General features: G+C 36.9%; 2 protein-coding genes across 3 annotated transcripts; both read right to left on the reverse strand.

Annotated features, from left to right (window-relative positions):
- Positions 1–11,548: 11,548 nt before the first annotated feature.
- On the reverse strand, positions 11,549–18,415 carry LOC107226772 (neural/ectodermal development factor IMP-L2). Of its 2 annotated transcripts, XM_046736066.1 has the most exons (9): positions 18,214–18,415; positions 14,870–14,984; positions 14,309–14,530; positions 13,903–13,967; positions 13,733–13,817; positions 13,173–13,362; positions 12,390–12,589; positions 12,186–12,308; positions 11,549–12,088 (listed from the first exon to the last, which is right to left on the reverse strand). In XM_046736066.1, exons 3-9 carry the CDS (start codon positions 14,528–14,530, stop codon positions 12,068–12,070), a joined length of 906 nt encoding a protein of 301 aa, XP_046592022.1. In that variant the 5' UTR covers positions 14,870–14,984; positions 18,214–18,415; the 3' UTR covers positions 11,549–12,067. The 2 variants fall into 2 exon arrangements, with proteins under 2 accessions (XP_046592022.1, XP_015523172.1); XM_015667686.2 differs by lacking the exon at positions 14,870–14,984 and having other exon boundaries at positions 18,214–18,414.
- A 5,038-nt stretch (positions 18,416–23,453) lies between these two features.
- Positions 23,454–25,136, reverse strand: LOC107226770 (probable NADH dehydrogenase [ubiquinone] 1 alpha subcomplex subunit 12). Its single transcript, XM_015667683.2, has 3 exons — positions 24,781–25,136; positions 24,548–24,630; positions 23,454–23,884 (listed from the first exon to the last, which is right to left on the reverse strand). The coding sequence occupies exons 1-3, from the start codon at positions 24,873–24,875 to the stop codon at positions 23,646–23,648; spliced, it is 417 nt and encodes a 138-aa protein (XP_015523169.1). The 5' UTR covers positions 24,876–25,136; the 3' UTR covers positions 23,454–23,645.
- Between the last annotated feature and the right edge of the window lie 254 nt (positions 25,137–25,390).

Consider the following 25,390-nt stretch of genomic DNA (forward strand, 5'->3'; position numbering starts at 1 on the left):
ATTGACCGAAAGATTAGATGCGGCAGTAAAATAAATACCGAAATTGCAGGAAATACGCAAGTATAGGCGTGAGGGTTTAGGGTTGAGATAAAAAATTGTGCTCTTGAACAGACCATTATTTATTTATTTATAGCAAATTTGGAGGGGGGGGGGCCGGTTTACAATCGTCCGAGCCTGTTTTAAAGATTACCCTAATACATACGCGAAATTGTTTCTGAACCGGATGTGTTTAACAATACTAGAAATACATCCCGCAAAAAATCTATGTCATTGTACATACATACAATTACTGCATACAACGGTTCAAGATTCGTGGCAAATATTTTACAGGGCCGATCCTTGTTAAAATTCTGATGGAGATTTGCTTGCCAATTTTTTCTGTTTTTAATTCTCAACAAATAAGGATTTCATACTTTATTTGCTTCGTTTCATTTGTCAATTACGCCTAGTTCTGAATGATGCTACCAAAATTTTTTTTTTACACCAGACGAACTACCTGAAAGTTACTCATTAGGTGGAAATCGTTATAAAACTACATACCGTAACTTCTCGTAGATGGTATACGCTACGGATACGCTAGCGAGTTTTGGGTTGGTTTCTGCATCGTATACGACCTACGAAAAGTCAGGGTATGTGTTACTGCTGTACATCAAAGTCCAGCACAATCCTATAATATTTCACAGAAATTTGGAACTCTCGAAGGAATCAACTTCTTCGGATTCCAAGTACTATCCCTCACACCCCACTGTCCCCACTATCCGCGCGGCCGTCACTTCTGCGTTTCCTCGCGTACCGTCTACATCCACTTTTCGCGGCGAACGAAGCAAACGCGAGTGTTTTGGTAATTTGCCGTGTCACAAGTTCTAATCACGTGCAAATTTTCACGCGACCAGTGTGTATACATATATTTGTTACAAACAACAATAATCTTGTGAGTGCAACAATGGATAAGTTACGTCGCACGGCTGAACCGAAAAAAGGTTAAATTTGACGCGTCGACGAACGAATCGTTCGTTGCAATGGTAAGTGTTTTATACTGCAAATTTCTGTTATGCAATTATAGATATCATTTACAAGAATCCTGCCAAATCTGCACTTGCTATGCAGGGTGATTCGTAATTCACAGCAAATACTTGACAGGGCGAATCCTTGTCAAAATTGGAGTCGAAAGTTCCTAAGAAATTTTTCGGGAAAACGCCTTTTTTCATTCAAAGAAATGGAAATTTCATTTTTTCGGATTTCTGTTTCGATCAACCTTTTAATTTCTTGGGTCATCGTCAGAATTGATATTGAAATTCCCCGGTTAATTTGTAAATAATTTGTACGAAAATTTTTTTCACAGCTGTCTCGGGGGGGTCACTGGGAGTGTAAATTCAAAATGGCGACCAAATCATGCTTATGCGTATATTCGAAAAATGGTTTTTTTAGGTTAAAATGGTTTTTCTTGAATAACTCGGCAGGTTTTGATTTTACAGAAAAACCGTAAGAACAAAAGTTGTATAAATTTTGATTCTCTACAAGTTAGTTCCTACAGTTTTTCTTCTAGGATCAAGATTTTTGGAATTAAACCTGAAAAAACGACAAATTCGAAATATTTCCATTATCTCGTTTATTTTCAACTTAATGGCATAAATGAATAGTAACAAACTTGTTAAGAATTAAATTCTGAACAACTTCGGTTCTCACCTTTTTTTACAAAAATCGATATTTTCGGAATTTAACCCGAAAAGGAAGGATTCTCCGTCAACTCCGCCATTTTTTTTCGACCATCTCAGATCTGCCCCATAATTGGTTACATCAAAGTACTACTAAAAGGTACTCTGTGTGAATTTTTTCAGATTTTTCAATTCATTATTTGAGAAATTGCCGTTTTTTTTTTTCAAATGAATATACACTACCGTTCATAAGTATGGAAACACTCGCCCCAGAGTGTTCTCACTGTACCCATGATGCTCATTGTATTTCTACGAAAATGTATACCGTTGAGGAGTGGGGAGAGACTTCCAGCATTTTCATAGTATAGAAAAAAAATGTAGAAAACAAATCGTCCGTTTACGTTTGCTTCGAAAGAGTGGTGTTCGAAAGATCGTCGTTTTGTTATACATTTTTCAAAATATTGAGTAACCAAATTGTATACGTGTTTCAAATTTTCTTTTCTCTGTTCTCTTCATATATAATCATTTTGATTTTTCGTTAGGAGTGTGCAGAACATAAGAATTGCTGAATGCTTCGTTGCGAATACCACAATTTTATCGGAGCCTAGATTCGAATGCTCGGAGAGTTCAATTATTATAATCGTACGGTAATTTTCTTTTCCGATAATTGGAGAAAATTACACGTGTTGACATATGCCCTAAGTACGATGCAAATATGCGAGAAATTTCAAATCTTAAGGAAAATAAATATTACGACTGTTATTATGTCATCATATGTATAAACCATAAAAAGTCAGTTGGGACGAAATTTAGGTTCTTGAGTCAGAAATATCATTCTGACAAAAAATGACCGCGTATTTTCCAAAACAATGAAAGCTTTTTCGAAGTGATATGTGACCATAAAAAGTCAAAACCTATTTCTACGATTTTTTTTCCGGAAGCGTCGAGTCATTCAATTTTGTTGCAAAATGAGCGCGCAGTAAACTTGAAGAATTAATATCTCATCTCCGGTTCTATTTGACGTAGAAAAATTATTCACAGCACATTCGCGAGCAGAGAGGATAAGCTTTCGTAGAAAACTTTGGTTTATCCGGAAACATTGAACATTGTAATTGTTATTAACGAACGAATTGTTTAATGGTACCATTTTTTGGCGAGGCTTCTACCATTTTATACATTCTGTAAAAAATCTTTCCGATTACAAATAATCCGTCGGGTTTGACGATGAATTTCCCATTCATATTCATTCCGAATGACCATACATTAGATATCTGCTATCGGTAGTAAAATATTGAACACGGTGAAATTTAGAGTGATTCGTAAAAAATGAATATCTTAATTTCAAAAGAATTATCTCAACTTTTCGGATTATTCAAGATGATCAAAATTTTTAATCACACTATTCCATTTCGTCAGATTCGACCATTCACTCTTAACATTTTTGGGTATAGTGAGATGGCGCCGACACATGGTTGTAAGAGAACAGAAGAGGACCCATGTATTTGTATGTCTCTTTATATGATAAGGAGGGGAGGGCACGAATTCTCTGCCAAAGTATATTTTTATCGACAAGTACTAATCTTGTTATGGATTCTGCATTGAAAAAGCGAAACAACCAAATGAACACGCTTATATTTTACAGGATAATCCGTCGTAACCGTTGGACGTACACAATGTCACATGCCGCGAGGATATCTTCATGGAGTGGTGAACTATGTTCAAATTACATTACTTCGCAAAGGATGTTAGAAACTCCCATCAACCGGGAGAAGGAACTGTTTCCCACAACCCGCAGCTTCATAGTTACCTCGAATCTCAGATACTATTTCCTTGCATTTAATATTTCAGAGGGTATAAAAATAATCCTCAACGTCGATGTCAACAATTGTTTCATATATCCATAGTAACATGAATAAAGTGTTGCGAAATTATATGTAATCATTTTTTGAAACCCTTTTCACTAGTAAAATAGCTTCGAAGATAAAATTATTTCATTATTGTCAGTAGAGTTGTGTGTAACAAGCGATGTACAATTTCAGAATGATTCCGATACAGTAATATCCCGAAGTTACGCTATGGGTATTGACGGCATTGACGGCGTAAGTCGAAAAAAACGTAAGTCGGGGTGCACGTTTTATACAACTGTATAATGTATATATATTAGGGTGGTCCTTATTTTGGGTAAGTCGGAATTTCAAATCTCTCACCCCTTGCATATCTCCCATTTGCCAAAAAAAAATGTGTGCAAAGTTTAAGCCCAATCGGACAACGTTTACCCGTGGCCCAAGAGGGTCAAAGTTTAATATTGGAGCCAAATGGTAAAAACGAGCTTGAAGGCCTTTATTTAAGTAGACCAGCGAAAAAAAATCGTAGCAGGCTATAATCCACAAGGTTTCTAACTAAATTCACAACTAATTGAATGTACTGATACCGAGTCCCGCCAAAAATTTCTATGTCGAGTTGTAGATGTAAATACGTAGATTCTACAGCATACGTACATCTACAAATACGTACATCTACAACTCGACATAGAAATTTTTGGCGGAACTCGGTATCAGTACATTCAATTAGTTGTGAATTTAGTTAGAAATCTTGTGGATTATAGCCTGCTACGATTTTTTTTCGCTGGTCTACTTAAATAAAGGCCTTCAAGCTCGTTTTTACCATTTGGCTCCAATATTAAACTTTGACCCTCTTGGGCCACGGGTAAACGTTGTCCGATTGGGCTTAAACTTTGCACACATTTTTTTTTTTGGCAAATGGGAGATATGCAAGGGGTGAGAGGTTTGAAATTCCGACTTACCCAAAATAAGGACCACCCTAATATATATATGTATAAATACTCACCAGAGATAATTATGTGTGTACCTCATAGAAAACCTCTGAAGAAGAATGAGAAATACTCTTTATTTTCGAACTACAAAATGTTCGAGCACAGTCGTCTGACGACACAAAGATTTTTTTTTCTCGCGCACAGTCACTATCCGTAGACTGAGCGAATAATCGAATACAATGCAATGCACGGACGGAAAATAAACATGACCATTCAAGTTTGCAACAAGGAGAAGCGGAGTTGGGGGGGGGGGGGGCGACCGATGGCGTAACTTCATAAAACGAGACCACGATTCGTACCCGTTTTGTTTCAATCGTATTTTTCGAACATATTTCCAAATATCTACAAATGGTGAATGGTGATATTTATGAAATCATTTTGAAAATACTTCGTGCTGTGTAAAACTAATATTGCGCGATATGTTTTAATGTATATGGGACATTCTTTTACAACCGAACACCTTTGTAACCGACACATTTTTGATTCAGCTGAAATTTTTTTTGACGGGTTCTATACCGAAAAAATAGGGATACGTATTCGAGGATTTTTTATTTCACATATTTCGTAAAATAGAGGGGATCGGAAATTTGATAATTTGGTGTTTTTTGGCTTGGAAGACTCACTTTCAAAATTTCATAACGCCGGTTCTATTTGAGCTGGAAAGTTCGTTTTTTTCATCTCAAAGCTAATAAAATGAATTTTATTACAACAATTCTTTCATTAACGATTATTCCGAAATTTCTACTGTTATAAACAATTAATATGTTTTAATCGATCTTTAACAATTGCCCCAACCTCGTAGCGAGTTCTTAGCACAACCATCGTATTCTACGTCAAATTTTTTGTCCATAACGTATTTTGAATTGATGGAGAAATTATTATTACTGGAGGAAAAGAATTAATTTATCTAGCGCGGCACGTCACATCGTCGCGAGAGTTCCATTGCACGCCTCAGGGGCCGTCCATTAATCACGTGAGGCTTGAAAGGCAGGGGGGGGGGGTTGACAAAAATCACGAAATTTTACAAGGGGGGGGGGGTGTAATAAGATATCACGTGTATTTATTTTTATCATGGTCCTTAATATCAGAATAAGATAAGATTATATTTTATATCTGTACTTAGGATAATATTCTAAGATATTCTGAAAAATTTTAGATTTTTTTTAGATACTAAAAATATACGTGATGTTGGGTGGGGGGTGGGGGGGGGGGTAGTCTTAAACCTCACCACGTATCACCAAGGGGGAGGGGCGGGGGCGTTGCCTATGCCTCGAAGAGCGCGCGCAAACAGAGACTCACGATTTTCCTTCTCATTTCCTCATTTTTGAAGATAATTAGGTTCTTAGGGGGTCATTTTGAAGGTAAAGGATAGATCTGTGTCGCCTTTTTTGCCGAATTTTCGATTTCGCTTTCAGATTTGCGTAAAACGTACTTGAAAGTACGTTATGTTTGAAGTGAAACACAGCGGACAGTGAATTTTTTTTCGCAATTCGGCGAAAAAGGCGACACAGATCTATTCTTTATCTTCAAAATGACTCCCTAAGAACCTAAGTATCTTCAAAAATGAGGAAATGAGAAGGAAAATCACGAAGCATAAAACAACAAATTTTTCGCGCAAAAGGCGGGCGGCTGCTAGCGCCACGCCACGACTGCGTTGGCCGGCGACCATGCGAATTACAGGCGAGGAGAGTAGACTCAACACCCCCCACTACAATTCCCCTCCTTCGAATCCTCGTCGCTCGGCACGTGGATAGTGTTCCGTGCTTTTATTTTTGCTTGTGTTTTTCTACAGTGTTTTTTATTATTTCGAATCAGTATTTATTCCCGCGATGGCTAAGAAGAGAGGGAATGTGTCTTTGAAGAAGAAGAAACGACCCGACATAAAGATTTTGGCTAAATTTCAGGAAAAAAGGAGGTAAATCGAATTATTTATATGATTGATGGTGCACCCTCTCTGACTTCGAGATTCAATCACTTGAGTACGAACAATCGCAGGGCTTTAATTTAAGAAGGTACTTTCAAGAGCCGATAGTGCTGTTCATAATAGCAGTATAAATTCATTCTCTAGTTTTTTTATACATACGAAAATATGAACTAGAATGCATTGTGACGTGTGGTACTAGCCCGGTTTGCATTAGTCGCTAAAATATGTCATCAATTTGTTACGTGTTCAGGTTAAATGATCGAAATCGATATTCGGCAATTAGCATGAGTGTTTACACTTTGTCGATCATAAGGAATATTCTTATCACTTATTGTGACTACCTAAGTATCCAAGGTAAAATTACAATGTACCTGACAGAATTTTCCATACAAAGTAAATACGGCGCATACGTATTAGGCCACTAAAATACGCGCATTTTGTTTTTAGAAATAAACTTGACGTAATTCTGGGGTAATCATACATGCACACATTACTTACAAATCAGCCACCTACAAAACTGTCATCAAATCAGATACTACTGCCAAGTATAATTTATTTAGAAACTAATGATGATTTTGATATACTATAACTAATGATGACAAAAAAAAAAAAAAATTGAAATCAAAATTGAAATTCAAAAAAAAAAAAAAAAAAATTTTGATAAAAAAAAAATTGGAGTACGTGGTACTTGGCGGGCCCATGTTTATATTGCCATTACAACATTGATATAACTCGACTTGTATTTTCTTGTGCTTGTTTTAAAAAAGCCCGCCTTTTACCACTATCTCTAATTTTTTTTATTTCAATAAAATTTTTTTTTTTTTTTTCAATTTCAATTTTGATTTCAATTTTTTTTTTTCGTCATTATATTAGTTATAGTATATCAAAATCATCATTAGCTTCTAAATAAATTATACTTGGCAGCAGTATCTAATTTGTTGACAGTTTTGTAGGTGGCTGTTATGTGGGTGGCTGTCACATTAATATACTTGGCGAAAGGTTTTTGCACCAGAGGTGCTTTTTGGGGATATCAGTACTTTTTGTGGGATTTCGCTTGAACATTTAAAAATTTTGCTCGCTCGCTGCGCTCGCTCGATAGATTTTTGGGATACAGAATTAATATTTGAGACGAAAATAATCGGTGGAAAAGCCAAGTTAGAGCTTTCTCATAATTACATGTATCAGGTCCAAGGTCTTCTACACATTACGAATAGGAAGTGGTGCTATTTTATAGTTTGGACGCCAAAGGGATTGATTTTTGATAAAATAAAACGTGACGATAAATTCTGGACCGAAAAAATGGAGAATAAATGAGCAGATTTCTTTTACTTTTGTTTGTAACCCGAGATCGTAGATTCTAGACGCGCCCGACAACGCTCAATCCGCGAACCCCCTCAAATCATCGAAGCCCAGATAAGGCCGCGCGTAAGAAACAGTAAATTCACGACCGACAGACGACAAAACACTGTAATCTAAATATATGAACACGTGTACATAAATATAATAGCTTTGTATATAGCTTACGTGCAATATTTCTGTGATTTATGTTTAGTTAGTTATATGTATTACTGTGCTAAAAATTTGCTAGTCATATCGTTATAATTATATATCTGATTATTCATTCCAGGAATACTTTCTGCAGTCGGACCAGACTGCGTGTATACCTATATATTATGTAAATATTCTATAGCCTATTTTTACATTACTATCTGTGACCTGCACTCGTGACGTACTACTTTCCATAGTTCGCGCTTTCTATAGAATTTATTTAGCCATATAATGTATACAATGCTCGATGCTTTGTTATATCAATTTTCTTTATCAAGATTACTGTCATGTTTCACTTATACTGTTTCAATTTAATTTCTATGAGATCCTTCTCATACAGATTTCGTGATTATGTTTATTAATTTTAAACGAGTTCAATTTTACTTTTACCATTTTATATTATTTTTTATCATTTTGTATTTGTTTGGTGCAAACCCGATCATGGTTGGGAGGTAGAGACGGGTTAGGCGGGTCTCTGTTTGATAGCGACCTCCACGTGGTGAGACCTGGGAGATTGATGATATTTTCGTTGTTATATCATGAATTTGCTCACAGCTATTCGTTGCATTTTCAATTTAAAATGACCTGTGACGACGTCTGGCCGGTATTCGTAAATAGTTACGTATTATTTTTGAGACTGTATTAGGAACAGCTCTCAGCCGATCAAGCTATGCTTTGAGCTGCCTCAAGACAGTCCTGCAAATCGAACCTGACTATGAATACCGGCTGTTAGACTATTACCAGTCACGTGATCGCATTGCGTAGAAATACGGACGCCGCGCCGGTGAATATAATTTTCGTTGAAATATGAAGAATGTATATCTATATCAACATACGTATAAGGAATTCTACGTCACGTCCATCAAAAAATGACCTCGTATTTTTTCAATCTATTCATACTTTTTTTCACAAGAAATAAAGGTAAAAAGAATCGACACGCATTTTGGTGTTCGTCCGAATTATGTTTGTTTTCGAAAGTTACAAGACAATCATTCAATTTTGATACAAAAGGAGCTCGCATATATATCCGGTTCTATTCGACGTAAAGACATCATTTACAGTGCATTCGGAAGGTGAACGAATAAGCTTTCATAAAAAAAATGCAATGTTGAACATTATTGAAAATCCCAATTTTTTTAAACAATTCAAATGTTTGACGATTTTTACCTCATTAATGACAAGTTTTCGAATTATAAAAAAAATAGTTTCGGGTTCCTTATTAAATTCTGTATTACTAGTAAATTTTTCAAGTGGAATCTGAAAGGAGTCTACTTTTTTTTCTATTATTCATCAGGTGCTGCGTCGTGCCGAGCGCGATACACTGGGCTGTTTAAAAGTATTTGAAACCGAATGCCCGTGAGGGGTGGAAGAGGCTAGCGCGTCACCCGCCCCACTCCGGCGACAGCTCGGTTGCTCCGTCTCACTTGTTTCTTTACCCTCTCTCTCGCCACGGTTAACGCGGGAAGCGGAGTAGCCCGCGCTTTCTAGCTAGGTAACGCCCTTAAAAAAAGATCACGTGATTAATGGACGGCCCCTTATCATCTTGCCTCGTATCGTTTTCCTCTGTAATATAAATGATTACTCTATATTTTTAATTGAATAATATTATTTATTAGCATATAAGACTTTATAAAAAATTTAACAAAAAAATAATAAAATAAAAAATATTATTGTGGCAAATAAAAAATTAATTTACCAAGATTTTAATACATTATTATTATTTAATAAACACCTCGTTCTGCATTACGTCTCACAATATTTACATTCACTTTTAATATCTATAGTATTTTTCGTTTAAAAATTTGTACAACCGTTTTTTTGCTGACACAATGAGAATTGCTTTGTTTCCAATTCTTCAAGAAAGGTTGGAATCACACAAATTTTCAAGAATAAATGTAAATATTTTAAGACGTACAGCAGGACGAGGTACTTATTAACTAAAAAATAATGTATTGAAATCTTAATAAATTGATTTTTTATTTGACACAATAATATTTTGTATTTGATTATTTTTTTGTTACATTTTTCATAAAGTCTTACTTGCTATTGAATATTATTATTCAATTGAGAATATACAGTAATCATTTATATTACAGAAGAAAACGATACGAGGCAAGATAATGAGGCGTGCAATGGAACCCGCGCGCCGATGTGACGTGCCGCGCTGGATAAATTAATTTTTTCCTACAGTAATAATAATTTCGCCATCAAATATAAATGCGTTATTGATAGATAATTTGACGTAGAATACGATGGTCGTGCTGAGAACTCGCTACGAGGTGAAGGCAATTGCTAAAAATCGATTTAAACACATTAATTGTTTATAACAATATAAATTTCAGAATAATCGTAAATGAAACAATTGTTGCATTAAAATTCATTTTATTAGCTTTGGGTTTAAAAAACCAACTTTTCAGCTCAAACAGAACCGGCGTTATGAATTTTTGAAAATGAGTTCTCCGTGCCAGAAAACACCAAATTTTATCAAATTTTCGATCCCCTCTATGTTACGAAATATGTAAAATAAAAAAATCCTCGAACACGTATCCCTATTTTTTCGATATAGAACCCGTGAAACAATTTTAAGCTACATCAAAATTGTGTCGGTCGATTTTTATCTAAATCTGTCCGATTCGTCAAAGAATGTCCCATATTCAAGGGTGTTTCACAGAACAATAAATTGAATTTGCTATATTCACCATAAAACTATCAAAATAATCAGTTCGGTCGTGATGCAATCGTTATACGCATGACGTCATCATTTGCATGCAAAATTCGAGTCAATCCTGCTGGTATGGTTACCGACTCAGATTCAGGCCCTTTACCGACCGCGTTTTGTCTAATATTGTGTTGCGCTACTCCCCGGTGGAGAGTACCACCTTCGAATGGTTTGGAACCGAGAAAACTTACGCAGAGGGCGCTTCGATCGATTACATCTCTTAGATCCAGGTCAGCGGCACCTTATACGGCTATGGGATCAACGGTTATTTTTATCCCACATGCGCAGTTGCGCAATACATCATCCGCGGCAGTTTGAATCTTACCATTTTGTCACGTAGCACCATTTCACTCATGTAACCTAGAGTATTATCCAGGTTACCATATGAATTCTTTCAAACATTTTATTGGTACAAATTCAATAGTAATCTGAATTTAACTTTTGTTCATTATTAATTTAATATTTTTTACCCTTTATTATTCATTTTTGATTAAGTACATTCATGATTTTGTCCTTACATTGTAAATTTATTATTTCCTTAATAGAGAGCAACGAAACTATACTCCATACCTTCTCTCTCATTTTGCAAATTATTTTTAACATAAACAATTATATTGTGCTTAGAAAATTTTTAGAAGGGTAATACGTTATGCAACGCAAAATTGTTACTTATGTATGTATGCACTTGTAAAATGTACAAGCATGTATAGAATACCGTATTCGTAAATAGAAATCAATCTTACGAGTAATAAATAATAATATTATAGGAACAGAAACAATCACTCTGAATTGTACTATAATCTGTATGGAATGTATGCGTGTCTACGATGTTGTTTTATGCATTTATGGTGTATATGAAATCATATATATATATTATTATTTGATAATATTATTGAGTAATGTAATAAAAGTGCTGATGACAATAAATGAGTGTATACATGTATTCGTATTTACTGTTTGGCAATGTTAACTAACATATAATAATAATCAATTGAATACTTTGAAGTACGTACGATTCCCTACACTACATCATTTACCCATTTCAAACCAAATACGATATATTGATGTATAATAATAATAATAATAATAATGATAATGATAATAAAAATAAGAATCATAATATATTAAGCAGCGGAATGTTATTACTTTTTCTAATAATTACTTTTCAACTAAAAGAAAATTTCAAAAAGAAATACTTTTCCAAAAATAAACACTACTTAACGCTTAGTGACTAGAACATTTAATTGAATGCATCTCAAAGTAACGCAACTCAACTATAATATATAAGTATGCAAATATGACTCGTTGCTCTAATCGTTGAATTCAATTTTGACAGTACACCAATGACCGAGTTTATTTGTACGCTGCCGCGTTGCCCCTTTACTTGCTTAGCTATTGTTCTCATCGTTCTGTAAAATAGAAACAGGGAAAAAAAATAGTGAAGATATTGTTCATACTCAACTCCAGATTCATGCATGAAATTTTATAAAATTGCAAAAAACCAACCAGCGTTGGATATAAGAACGTGCTGGCAGCATCCTCGTCTCGATCAGACTGAGCGATACATGTGTATCCACCCATGTCGTCCCAATTCAAGGGAAAAATCACCAACTCACCGGTCCCCAAGACCTGATGCAAAGATATTTCAAATTATTCTACAGGAATATGATAAAGGAAAACGAATAATGTAACAGATAAATCGAATAATACCTTAAAGCGAGGATTAGAGGAAGATGTTATAGGCCGGTCATCATTGTCCAGCCAAAGAGTACGAGGGGGGCGAGGTCTTCCGTTAGCCCGGCATGGCAAGGTGACCGTCGATCCTATAGCTGCTAGCATAACTGGAGAATAAAGAGTGACTCGGGGTTTAGTTTCTGCTCCACAGCTGCTACCGTTACCCTTGCTGAGTTCTGAAAAAATAGTGGTTTAAATATACCAAGGGGGAGGGCTTATGGAGAGCAAATAGTGATTTCATTTTTTTTAAATACTTAGTTGATGAGATATGAGACGCCTATAGTTCTGAAAATTCTAGCCTACAATACAGTTAGAAATCAATGACCCTATTGAATCTGCATAAATTTTTGTGCCTTACAAATCTGACTTCAATTTGATATTCAGCAGCTGTTAGAAATGATTTATTTAGAGATATGGTCATATGTCTATTGGCAGCCGATTCCAAAAATTCAGATCACGAGCTGATTTGATTATTCAAATTTGATACAACTTCGTATTATACGAACGTATCCCATATTGCCGATATGTTAATGCAGTATAGAAATAGAACTGCGGTTTTAACTACTGATATAAATCTTCCTATTCTCGATGTGGTCAAAAATATACTTTTCGTTTGCACACAACGACTTGCAGAATTATTTTTAAGACTTCTTGAAATTTGAAATAGTCTTTTGGTTCACACAGTCCATGCTGCAATCCTTACCGTATTGGCACATTCAGGACTGCGGTATAGCTATAAGAAATAAGAAGAATCCTTACCGTCGATAATAATCATGGTTGGCTTTGAAAGAACTATCCTACTGCCAGCGACAGCGGCGCAGTGAATGATGCCTTGGTCTCTAGGTGAAGCGCAGTCAATGACAAGTCGAGATCTGGTTCTTGCAATACCTCCCCAAACCGAAGGTGTAGTATTAATATCTGCTACGCTATTTCCAACCACTTCATCTAGCTATATAATGAAGAAAAATATGATTATAATAATGGAAGAGCAATATCACTTCCAGTCTTCGATATAGAATCGATTTTCTTCTTTGTAGATATTACAAAGATTGGATTTCATCTGCACTATCAGATGCTACGAGTATTGCAGCATCTACTTGAACTGGAAATGCGGCTTTAACGTTTGCTTATATCACCTTTCTAGCAAAGCATAAGGCATCAAACTAAAGTATATCAACTGCCCGGGATATAGATCCTTACAAAAGCGATAAGTGAGCTGACGTCAATAAAAACTTTACTCTGTGTTTGATTTAATATACAGTTAAATTTTCTGTGACCCTGAAATGATCTCATGTACATCAAACAACAGTTTAAGATACCTGGCGTAGGGGCTCTGTTCCTCGAAGCCAATAAATTTGAGGCGCAGGACTTCCAATCGCCTCACATTCCAATTCAATGTGTGATCTACGTTAGAAAAATTGAGATAATCAATTCCCATTATCAGTTTGTGGATGAGACGAAATCAAATGAAATCAAAAATCGTATTTACCTTAAGGGAACACTGATAGCACCTGGCGGACTTTTCGGCATCTGTACCCATTCCTTGTTGATTATCTAGAATTTCGAAATTGGAACATTTGAGAATTAGTAATGCCAATACAATCTCATTCCCAACGAATCTTCAAAGCCGAAATGAAAATTCTATTTCATACTCTTAGCTTCGATTTATTGGAAAAATCTCATCTCGGTGATCTACGGTTTCGAATTCAGGACCACGCGTGCAATGCAAAATTACCCAGGATTTCCCATTCACGCATTGCATTATTACTCGCCATTGTTAGGGAGGATGAAAGAATAATGGAATAAGTTCCTAATAAGTTCGGTCAGAGGACATGACACAGAGTTGTTCAGATTTTCGAAAGCGTACTGTAACTAACGGCTACATCTTCATTTACCTTAAATTTATTTTTTCCCTTGACGGGTTGTCGCGTTTGAGAGATGACAACCGGTGGCGCCACCACAACGTCACCATCGATCTCATTCCCCTCGATCACCCGATCATCGTCGGCTTCTTGGACGCGACCCCTCAGGAAGGACAACGGGCTGCCATTCGCAAATTCGAGAATTGTAGACACGAGCAGAAAGCCCGCCGAGCATATCAACACCAGTCGATGCATCTGAAATCATAGACTTCTATGTCTGAAATAATGAACATAACCTTTCCCTTCACTTTGCGAGCCTCGAATAGATTGTAAACTAGATTTATTATCCGAGAATATACGACGTCTTCAATAATTAGTCGATAACAACTCAACTATAGTTAGACAGTAATGGTTGGAGGTTTATTATCACAGAGTAATAGTTAGACGATTTGATGTAAGGGAGAATGACACCCTAGTATGCCTGTAACCACGGCGAAATCTGAACATTAATAGCAAAAAATCTCGCGACGTTCAAATAATAAGATATTAAACCTATGGTACAGCGAATTCCGAATTACGTAAGTAAATACATACATGGATGAATGAGGAATTAGCGATAGTTGAATGGTAGTCTTCCTGCCCGCAGCGATCGAATGAATTATAAATTCACCATGAAAAGACGTCGTGGCGCGATCCTTCAGGGGATAAACTACGTGGTAAAAAAAATTCGATGGATACATTAACTATCGGTTGCGTTATCTAATAATGTGTTTGTAATTTGAATTCGAACGGCGCTGCAGCCTGAAAATTGTGCCGATTTATGATTGATTGATTCATTATACAGCAATAAATTGCTCTGTTCAAACCCGATCCGGCAATAATAACGGGCTAGCCAATTATTGAGTGAGCCGAAAGGCGTGTAAGATATCCCGGGTACTTTCCGAACATCTCGAACATAAATTTCCTAAGCTCGTATGTAGGGAGAGAGAGAGAGAGAGATAGAGAGAATACTAAAAAATAGGATACTAAAAAACAGTATACTAAACCCCGTATTAAAGATTTACGACTTGAGGTTCATTCAAAAAACGTCTATGATAATCGAACCTATATTTCATCTCGATGTTCTGTTGGCCGCGATGACTAGGATGCGGGATACGTGTCTTACTCCACGTTGTTATGCGGAGACAATGTTATAATAATATGCACATACAAACCCCAAAGGCCAAGAAGGATGTATTTTAATATTTATAAACCCTCGGTAAGGCCTTATAAATCCACCCGCGGATCTATGAATAATACATAGATCAGACGGGTAAAGGTCCCAGCTAAAATTTGACCGTATCGTACTACCGCACATTAAACATTATCAGTAGCACACGTACGGAGTAGCACGTAGGCATCGCGATGAGTCCCTACCTGCGGCCCGTTTTTCCGTTTAACGAGTACAAGAATGACTCGATGTTTTGATAACGCACAATTTCAGGCATTTCGTAAAGCCGAGCGCACCGAATTAGGCATCCAACAAATGGGCGTTGTTAGCTTTAAATTACAGGAACTTTACCGCGGATTCGTTTAGATAATTCGTGTGCGGGTGAAAAATTGCGGTAAAATTATACAGAAATAAAGAGAGACAAGGAACTGCTGCTGACTGGCACAAACCGGGACGATGTATACATATAAACGAGTTCTCCGGAAACTTTTGATGTATGTGTATAAGTTAATTAGGATACCGCATCGCGCGATCGTTTGGTCTTTTAAAACGCTCTGCTTACGAGTTACGCAGCTTATTATTATACACGTGAGCGTCGACGCGCGTAGCGCGCCGAGTCCGTCTGATAAATGCATCCGAGTTTAGTGCTTGAGAAAATCACATGCAGAGCGTATAAAAGTCGCGCTGTGTGTGAAACTTGACGAGCCGTAAAGTTCCGAAAATCTCTTCTCTTATGCACGTTTATTACAAGTACACGCGCACACACATGCACACACAGGAGAGTACAATCATCAGTCGGATCTCTAGATGCTCTTACCTTCGGTCCCGTTGACCCGGTTCTCCTAGAAAACGATGACGTAAAGAAATCTACCGGACATTGCTTATTTATTCATAGAAACTCGATGAGGTTCGCATTTGATTATCGTTTGGCGCGCGGGCCAGGGGCAAACTTTATGCGACGAGCCAGAAGAGCTCGAAGCAAGAGAGAGAGAGAGAGAGAGAGAGAGAGGGTGGAGGAGGAGTGGGAGGGAGGAAGAGAGAGATGAGAGAATAAATACGTATATACATACGTGCATATCTCGTGATACATCTGTATATCGATATTGAATCATAGATTTCGTCATATTTTATGTGGATTCACCAGATATGTTATGGAATTTGGATATTAGGCACATGTATGTATATATATATATATATATATACATATATACATGTGTGTATATATATATATATATATATACACACACACATGCATGTGTATGTATATATATTCATCCAGCTACGCCGAATTACAGCGATATGAGATTCAAATTCGCGGAGAATCGTGCGGCGACGCCGCGGACCGCGAGATTTGAGATCGCGAGAGGCACGTGTCACGAATTTCATGTTTTAAAGATAAATCTATCTAATAAATAATACAGAGCCAAGGGCGATCAACTAAACATACATTTTACAGACACACATAATATACGTATACATATATATATATATAAATAAGGTATAAATATGGCGACGTCGGTAAGTATTTCTATGAGTCGATTCGAAAAATTGGCTGATGTGCCGAACGCAAACCTCGCGCGACGACGTGCTGCTGCAGAGTTGCGCGAATAATGCCTTATATACACGATATTATACGCACACACACACACACACACACCCGTAGTTATTCACGTCCGGATGTCGTAAACGATAAATTTTTTGTGTGTAATTTAACTCCGCAATACAACGACCGCGAGTTACACGTACGGGGAGAATGGAGACGTGTACACATGTGTCTATTATACATATTATACATGTTGAACATAGGTACAATGTATAATAAACCATGTATGCGCACACCTATACCTGTTTAATCAAATACGATCGTGGAACTCCGCTGATCATTGAGCAAGCTTAACGATGTTTTGTTTATTATCTATATCTGGTTTCCCTGTCTTTCATTCATTCATTCATTCATTCATTCATTCATTCCTTATATTTCTTTATTTATTCCCTGCGCAAGATACACCGTATCATTTCTTTTAAACTTTCCCGGAATATTGTAGCAGCGCTGATACCCGGCATATCTATGTTCTACCCAACGTATCCAGGTATACGATGCAGGTTGCAATTAATGCTGACAGGATGGATGGACGTGTATAAATTGTTACCTGACCACAATTCCCTCGTGCTGCAGTGATTACACGGCATAGGTATAAAAGCGTATCGCACCTGTATATGCAATATACGCGAATTATTCTCGTCATTTATATCCGTACTGAAATTAATCTTCTACTGTTACTTGAAAGAAAAAGACGAGAGAGAAACACGAAACAAAGAAACTATAATCCCTCTCAACTAGAATAATTCCAAAGTTCGGGAATTGGAAGAAAGAAAACGGTGTTCCTTGCCCGATAGCGAATTATACAACTAACAAAAAAAAAAAAAAAATTCCGGTGAGCCGAACAGGCGGAAGAAGGAACGAGGATCAACTCCAAAAAAATTTGAGCATTGTGTCGTGCTGACGATAATTATAGCGAATATGGTAATTTTTATCTGTACAATTCGTATATATTCTTACCGTGATACGTTTAATTGGAAATGCATTTTTTACTGCCTTATCATGTGCAGATAACGACGTGATATCTATAGAATTTTTTATCACCCGAGTTATCGTTCTCTTTTCTTTCAACAATAAAAACGCCAATGCAACAACGCAAGCAACAATAATATGTTATTTTCTACTCACCGATGAGACGACTGAGGATATACAGAAGCTACAGTGGCAGATATGTACGATAGGACGACAATTAGCCGAACCTTTTTACAATATCTATATCCGAATGCTCTGTGTAATAGAACGCGTTGCAGTAAATAATGCGCGATATCGTTATCGTTTATCTACGTGAAAAAACTCTCTTTATATAAGACCGCGTTCAACCTGGGAACTGATTTGCAGAGGGTTAGTGTCGGTCAATTTATACGTTTCAAAAACAACAATGCTGTCCCTCGCTGTTACTGGATTGGCTAGCGCTGGTTAGGATTAAGGCGGGTAGGGGGAGAGGTTTCCCATGGCAACCAATCATTTCCAACATTTTAGTATACTTGGTTCTCCGTACCGCGCGGTGTACGCAGGCACACACAAACGTGCGCACGCAACCCATACGTAAGCATATTTTATATATATGTATGCAAGGTATGCCTGATATTATACCACTTAAAAGGTTTTATTTCTTGGAAATTTCTCCCACTGCGGTATCAATCAATTCGCATTGTAGCCGTTGATTTTACATTTGATAAATCTATAACAACTACCCTTTCACACTCTTTCACTGCACTGCGTATATACATTTCAAAGCTGCAAGGGGCAACTGCTGCAGAGGTGATTGTTGGTAACAACGGAAAAATGATTTTAAACTGTTCACACTGCACATGCTGTTACGCCAGTTATAATGCAATAATGAGGAAACAAAATTCTACACAAGTAACATTAAAAAATAGAATCTCTGTCCGTATACAGTACGAACGATTTTTCTCTTTTTTCCCCGGTCCTCGATTTTCATGAATTATCACGGTGAGATTTCAATTTTCGTAACATTAAAGTCATAACGGAAACAAGTATAACTGCGGTATTCGCATATGCGATTCTATCCCCATGGGTTTTACGGCAAGGAGAATTTGGCGTGTCAATCGTTTTACATACATTCAGAAGAAGAAGCGGTTAATTAAGAACGAAAGCGGAGAACGATCATCATTACAACGTAAAGAGGAAGTTCGTTTTGATCTTTTTAAAACTAGTTCAATTCATCCGATGACGAATACGCACATACTCCGAATCTGTGTATGCGCGTTACTTATATACACACATTCAATGCCTGCTGGTATATCTGTATCGATACAAGCTCAGGGTAACCACGAGAGACACGGTTACACTTTTCGCGGAAGTATCATCAGCTCTGCCGAATCCGTTCGAGTGCTGCCTGCGGATGGTAATTAAAGTTACAGCACATGATGCAAATTACCACCCTGCGCTGCGCAGCTTGCAAAAGAATAAAAGCTACAGTGAGCTTCTGTCTCACGGTTCTGTCGTCATCCCGTCTTTGGGTTTCAATCTTGGAATCTAGTAATTGTTATCTCGTTCTGAGAAGAACTTCGACTTATTACGTATCACTTATGTATATATACCAACGCTATGCGCAGTGTGGACACCTCGAAACGTGACGGATGCGAGGAGAAAGAAGCAAACAAGAAAAAACGTCGTCCAATATTTCGGAGACAAAAATCAATTGACACAAATTAAATTTTTTTCACAAAATACGTATAATGTATAACAATGTCGATATGTTATGTAAATAATTATACAGGTTGATGGTATGTATGTATAATATATATATCGGCATGTCTGGCTAACGAGACGCGTTTCCCCCGCAGCGAAAAGTGAACAATCTTTCAATTATCATTACCATTAGCTAATGATGCATATATTGAAAATCAAACGGCTATTATATTGCCTCATTTTATTTCCTCCTCCTCCTCGTCATCCTTCTCGTCATTATTTCCAACTGTGAACAAATTGTTCAACAACGAATCGTTTCATTTTTCCTTCCCTTATTTTTTATCCTGCAATAAATGCAGATCACTTTATCCTATTTTCAGGCACGAAAACTCAAGTAGGTATACTCTGATATTATACTTCAAAGTACAATGAGTGTTCTCCGCGGAATGCAGGAAACTGTCTCAACGATTCGTAGTTTCCTCTGACGTTATTACTTCTTGTCCGTGAATATCTAATAACTAATTGATTCCTAGAAGTATATGAAGAAGGAGAGAGGACGAAAAAGAGACAGAGACAGAGAGAGAGAGAGCCGTAAATTACGCATTAACACATACCGACCTCCTTCTGTCAAGGGAGAGACAAAATTCTCCCGTTTGTACATACGTAATATCTAATGATAATGGGAATAAAAACGAATACCCCGTTCCTATTATCCGCGTGTCTTCACTATAACTTAGGTGGGTGGTTTAACCGGTGCAAGGTGCGCACGTTCGTATATGTTTATGTGTATATGTAGTACATATGTACACCAGAGTGTACGGTGATTTTTTTTTTAAAAAGAATTAGTGATTCATCGCCGTACATGCGGTGTGTGGTATACATACATATATAAAACGAGAACGATTTCAATGCGTGGAAAACAGGTTTCGTGGGAACCGAGCGAGATTTAATAACATACGAATATGCACTCACAGGTGTTACGAGTGCCCATGTATTTGTATGTACATACGCGTCATAAATGGGATACATATTATATGCACAAAAATTGAAGAATCGGTAGCTAATTTGTGACGTAACGATGCATCGAAATGTTGCAAATAGGAATATATTGTGAACGCGCAACAACCTACATGTATGCAATGCGAATTCCTGCACGAACTACAGAGTCGAAGGAAGACGAAGTCACAGACGAAGAGACGAAGATGACGAATGAAAAGAACGAGGAAGAAACTTTAAAAGAGGAGAAGAAAAACGGAGGGCAAAATCTTTCTGTAGGTACGATAAATTCAGCTTCTCCCATGCTAATTCCAAGGTTAAACAGCAGTCAGAACTTAATCTCCATATTTATATTCTTGGCTGTGAGAAAAAGACGACAGAGTGGCGAAAAGGTGAGGAGGAAGAATCGTGAGTGAAATTAAAAAAAAAAAAAAATAAAAAAAGCCAGGGAAGAAAAAAATGCCCAACATTGCTGTATACATACAAATAGATAAACAAAAAACCGCAAACACGGGAGAAAAAAACAAGAAAAGTACACCCGTAACACCATACTCGAAGTTCTCGAAAGATGTTGCGTTCGCAAAATCAGTTGCAAAAAAAAAAAAATTATAAAAAATGATTGAAAAACTAGAAAATTTGGAATGAATTTTCCTTTTATACGAAAACATGTTTCCAGTTTACGAGGTCTCTTTACCAAATAAAATATGCCTGTCACATATAATATGGAAAATAGATAAAGGGACAGATGAACTTTGTGTGGATAAAATGTTACCCTAACGAAGCAGGTTTGCAGTTTTTAAATGAAAAATTTCTCAAAAGACGATCGCCTTTGAAATCAACTTGGGTAAAGCATCCCTTTTTCCTCGTTCTGATGATTTATGTCTAATTACGGCTAATTGTACAACAGCCAGAGCCTTGAAATAGAGCCGAGGGTGATAATTAATAGGAAGAAAATAAGGATGAGTGGCCACGAAGAAAGGAGAAGGGCGTCACGCTGCTCCTGATATTACTATTAATAAAAGATATATTGAGCAAAATTGATCGTTAATAAATGGACAAACACGAATACCGCTTACGACCGACGGGTAGATGGTTAAAGGCGGATAGTGGAAAAGAGACGAAGAAGGCGTCAACGCACGTATTAGACAGTACAATTAATTGGACGATATAATTGTTCTGCGGTACATGATGTCGCGGGTCAATTGCAAACAGCGGAGAGGGCGCGTATGATAGAATTTCGCAATCTAAATTTTCGGTTCGCTGGGCTTTCGTCGGCAGCGAATTTGTAACTAAACTATTCTTGCCGCGATTCTGTTCGGCGTGTAATAACGTCTGTAAAACGACCAGCGCTGGAAACCATTTTAGAGCCAAAATAGAATTCGAATCGAGAGGCAAACAGGGGCCATGTTGATTTTATACCATAATTCAAATTCATTTATCAAATGGTCGAGTATTTTCTTTTCGACTTTTCGGGTTGGTTTTGGAAACTGACCAGTCACACGTGTTTGACTCGTTCACATCTCAGAACAAATCGTGGTTCCAAGATTGTGCTTTGAAATTCGAGAATTGCATTTGTCTGCGAGAATAATACTCTTCAACTCATATTTACACTGTTTGCCCGACGATGTGGACGCGGTGCGTTCTTAAATTAGAATTACATAGCTGCGTCAGTGTTTAACTTACGCGCGAGCCCAACCCTGTACAAAGTCATTCGTTTCGACTGATTGCTAATTAAGGCACATCACTGGGGTTTCTCGCTGCGCGATCGATAATTCATTAATTTTTACATCAGAATCAGATAAACACGTTTATCGTAACACGTGCCGTAAATATATACATTTATAAAGTATGAATGTAAAAAGAAATTAATGTACCTCCATATACGTGTACGTATATGTATAAAGTGAGGATGAGAAAGTGGCTCATCGGTTGCGAGAGTTCGCGCCAGTTTTCGCCGGACATCACCGGATCCTGCCTGATCACCTTCAGCTTTCAATATGAATGCCGATTCACGTGCATTATGCTTATGCTGTGTGCAATACGTAGATTAAAATTTGTCCTTGCCTCGTCGCCCCATTTCCGATCAATTTTTACTCTTTTTTTTTCTGCAGCACCCATTCTCCTCTTCTCTACTACTACTATCTTCTTCGCATCTCGCGCGTTTTATGTTACAGAACAACGCCAGTTAACTCCTTATTTCTTCACATCGTTTTTTTCTTCTTCACTGTAGTCTTCTTCTTCTTCTTCTTCCACTTCCCTCACCGCCAAATCAGCTGTATGTGAAAGTCAAGGACTCTACGTAATAAGTGCAAAATAAAATCGGCAGCTACGCACGCAATTCATATCTTGAAATACAGCGCATGGTCGTAATTTCTTAATCCCACACCGCGTTATTTTCACTACAATAATAATGACAATAATAATAGAAATAACGTCAATACCGATAATTTGTGTCAATAATATTACTTATTATAACAACAAGTATTATTATTGTTTTCGTTATCAGCAAAAAATAGAGCAGGATCAGATTTGAAAATGCACTGAATTTGGAATAAAATTTTTCTTCTTTACCTTTGTGATATATATATATATATATATATATATATATATATATTAAATGATAAGAAATAAAAATTTGGGAAGATATCAATCATTCAAAGAACACCATGAGGATAGTCTGGTTCATATTTCATATATTGACACAATTTGTAAATATATTGAAGTTAATAGAGATGCGATTTATTTGCAACAATTGTACACACAGCGTACTATAATATATGTTACATATACGAAATAATTTAGCTAAGGGTTTCATTTCTTTTGCTTGTCTCTACGACTACGTTTTTCACGATTGTAATGCTTGTAAATTTATTTTCTACTTTCATCATACTCTAGATTTGGCAATAATCTTACTTGGGTTTCCACGCTTCAATTTTAGGACGAGTCGTACTATAAGGCATGTAAGCATCTCTCGTTCCCGTCATATTTTCTGTATGATCAAGCATCCACTTGTAGTTGGGACGAGATGGATCCTTGTATGGAGGTAGATCAGTCTTGTAATGCAACCAGCCGAACCATTCGGGAGGCACTTGAGATGCGTTGTAGTCTAGACCAACATGATCGGCATATTCAACCCAACGATTGCGTCCTAAAATGGCCCAACAAACGAGTTTTATCAATTACGAAGTTATAGAAAAAGAGAAGCAAACAGTTGGAAATGTTTGTAGTTTCATATTCGTAACAGAATTGTCACAAGGTATTAATTTACACAAGGTCAATATTATGGTCTGGCTCAAGGGCAATCTGGGGCAAAAGTAGGCGGTTATGTAATAAAAAATAAAACAGCCAAGTGAATTTGAAAAGTAGACGACATTGAAGCATTCTTTACTTCTTATTGCTTTCTTTCTCTTCTCCCTTTAACCGGTAAGTGGGTAGAAGAAAAAAGAACAAAGAAAAGAAAAGAAGAGAAGAGAAAAAGAAATTGCTTAAACCCAAGTCTTACAGCTCTTGTTTCAGCTAAGGATTGCGACTAAACAAAGCGTGTGCTTACACCTTTTGTATGCTGGGAATGTTGGATGTTGTAAACATTATTTGAAAATACAACGATATTTGGCTCCAGCTACAGTTAGCATCTTGTGAATCATGTGATGTATTTACTGCGCAGTAATAGCAGGTATAAATGTAAATATAAAACCGGTGATAGAAATTGGGAAAGAAGTAATTGAGAAATCTAAACTTCACCTAAGAACAAGATCGACAGAATAGGGTATAAGATGATGTTTCAGCATTAATTTAACAATATAATAATTACCATAAAAGTGCATGTTATTTTCGAAGTAGCGATTCCCGTATTTGTCCTCGCCAATCAAAGTTCCTGATTTCAATTCATCCCGTCTACAGAAAATAATGATAAAACAAGCGTTGATGGTAATACGTAACTCGAAGAGGCTTATCTTCATATTTTGATAGCATAAATGAACGTTAGTATAGGTTAGGTCGAAACAATATTCGACCAATAGTTAAAAAACGCTGTACGATACAAACCTGTACAGAGCTCGTAATGATCCTCGTATGCCACCATTATCTCTTACAATCTGGAAAAATCTCACGACTTTATCAACTCCAAAAAATTTCGCCATCTTTTTTAAATCAACAACGTTGACTGTCTGCTGCAGCTAGACATGTAAATGTTAACAAATTATGTAAATACAAAATGGCTGCGAGAAATTCGATACGCGGTTTAGAACCATAAGCTAAGCCATAGCTAAGCAATAAAGATGAATGACCAAATGATAGCGAATCTAAAATTTATAGCGATTCTTTAATTTATGTTTGGAATACGATTAAATAGTCTTCAATTCGTCAACATTGAATTTTTGGGATCTTATTGAAGATTCGCTAGTCCCAGAAGTTTGTCCAGTCCTTAGAGCATATACTATTGGAGGTAGCCTCACGGTTACAGAAAGTGTGACAGAGGCATGAGATGGAGTAGTTGTGCCATGTCCGCCATGTACAGCCTGTCTCTCTCGCTCTACAACCTGGTTCGCCGATACCTCTTTTCTCAGCCAATAAAATGCAAAGCGAGAGAGACAGAATATCCAGGGTAACCCGGGGAGCCCGGGGACATACCTATATCTCGCTGTTTCATCACTAT

The sequence above is a fragment of the Neodiprion lecontei genome, chromosome 4, assembly GCF_021901455.1.
Source record: "Neodiprion lecontei isolate iyNeoLeco1 chromosome 4, iyNeoLeco1.1, whole genome shotgun sequence".
Classification (NCBI taxonomy): Eukaryota; Metazoa; Arthropoda; class Insecta; order Hymenoptera; family Diprionidae; genus Neodiprion; species Neodiprion lecontei.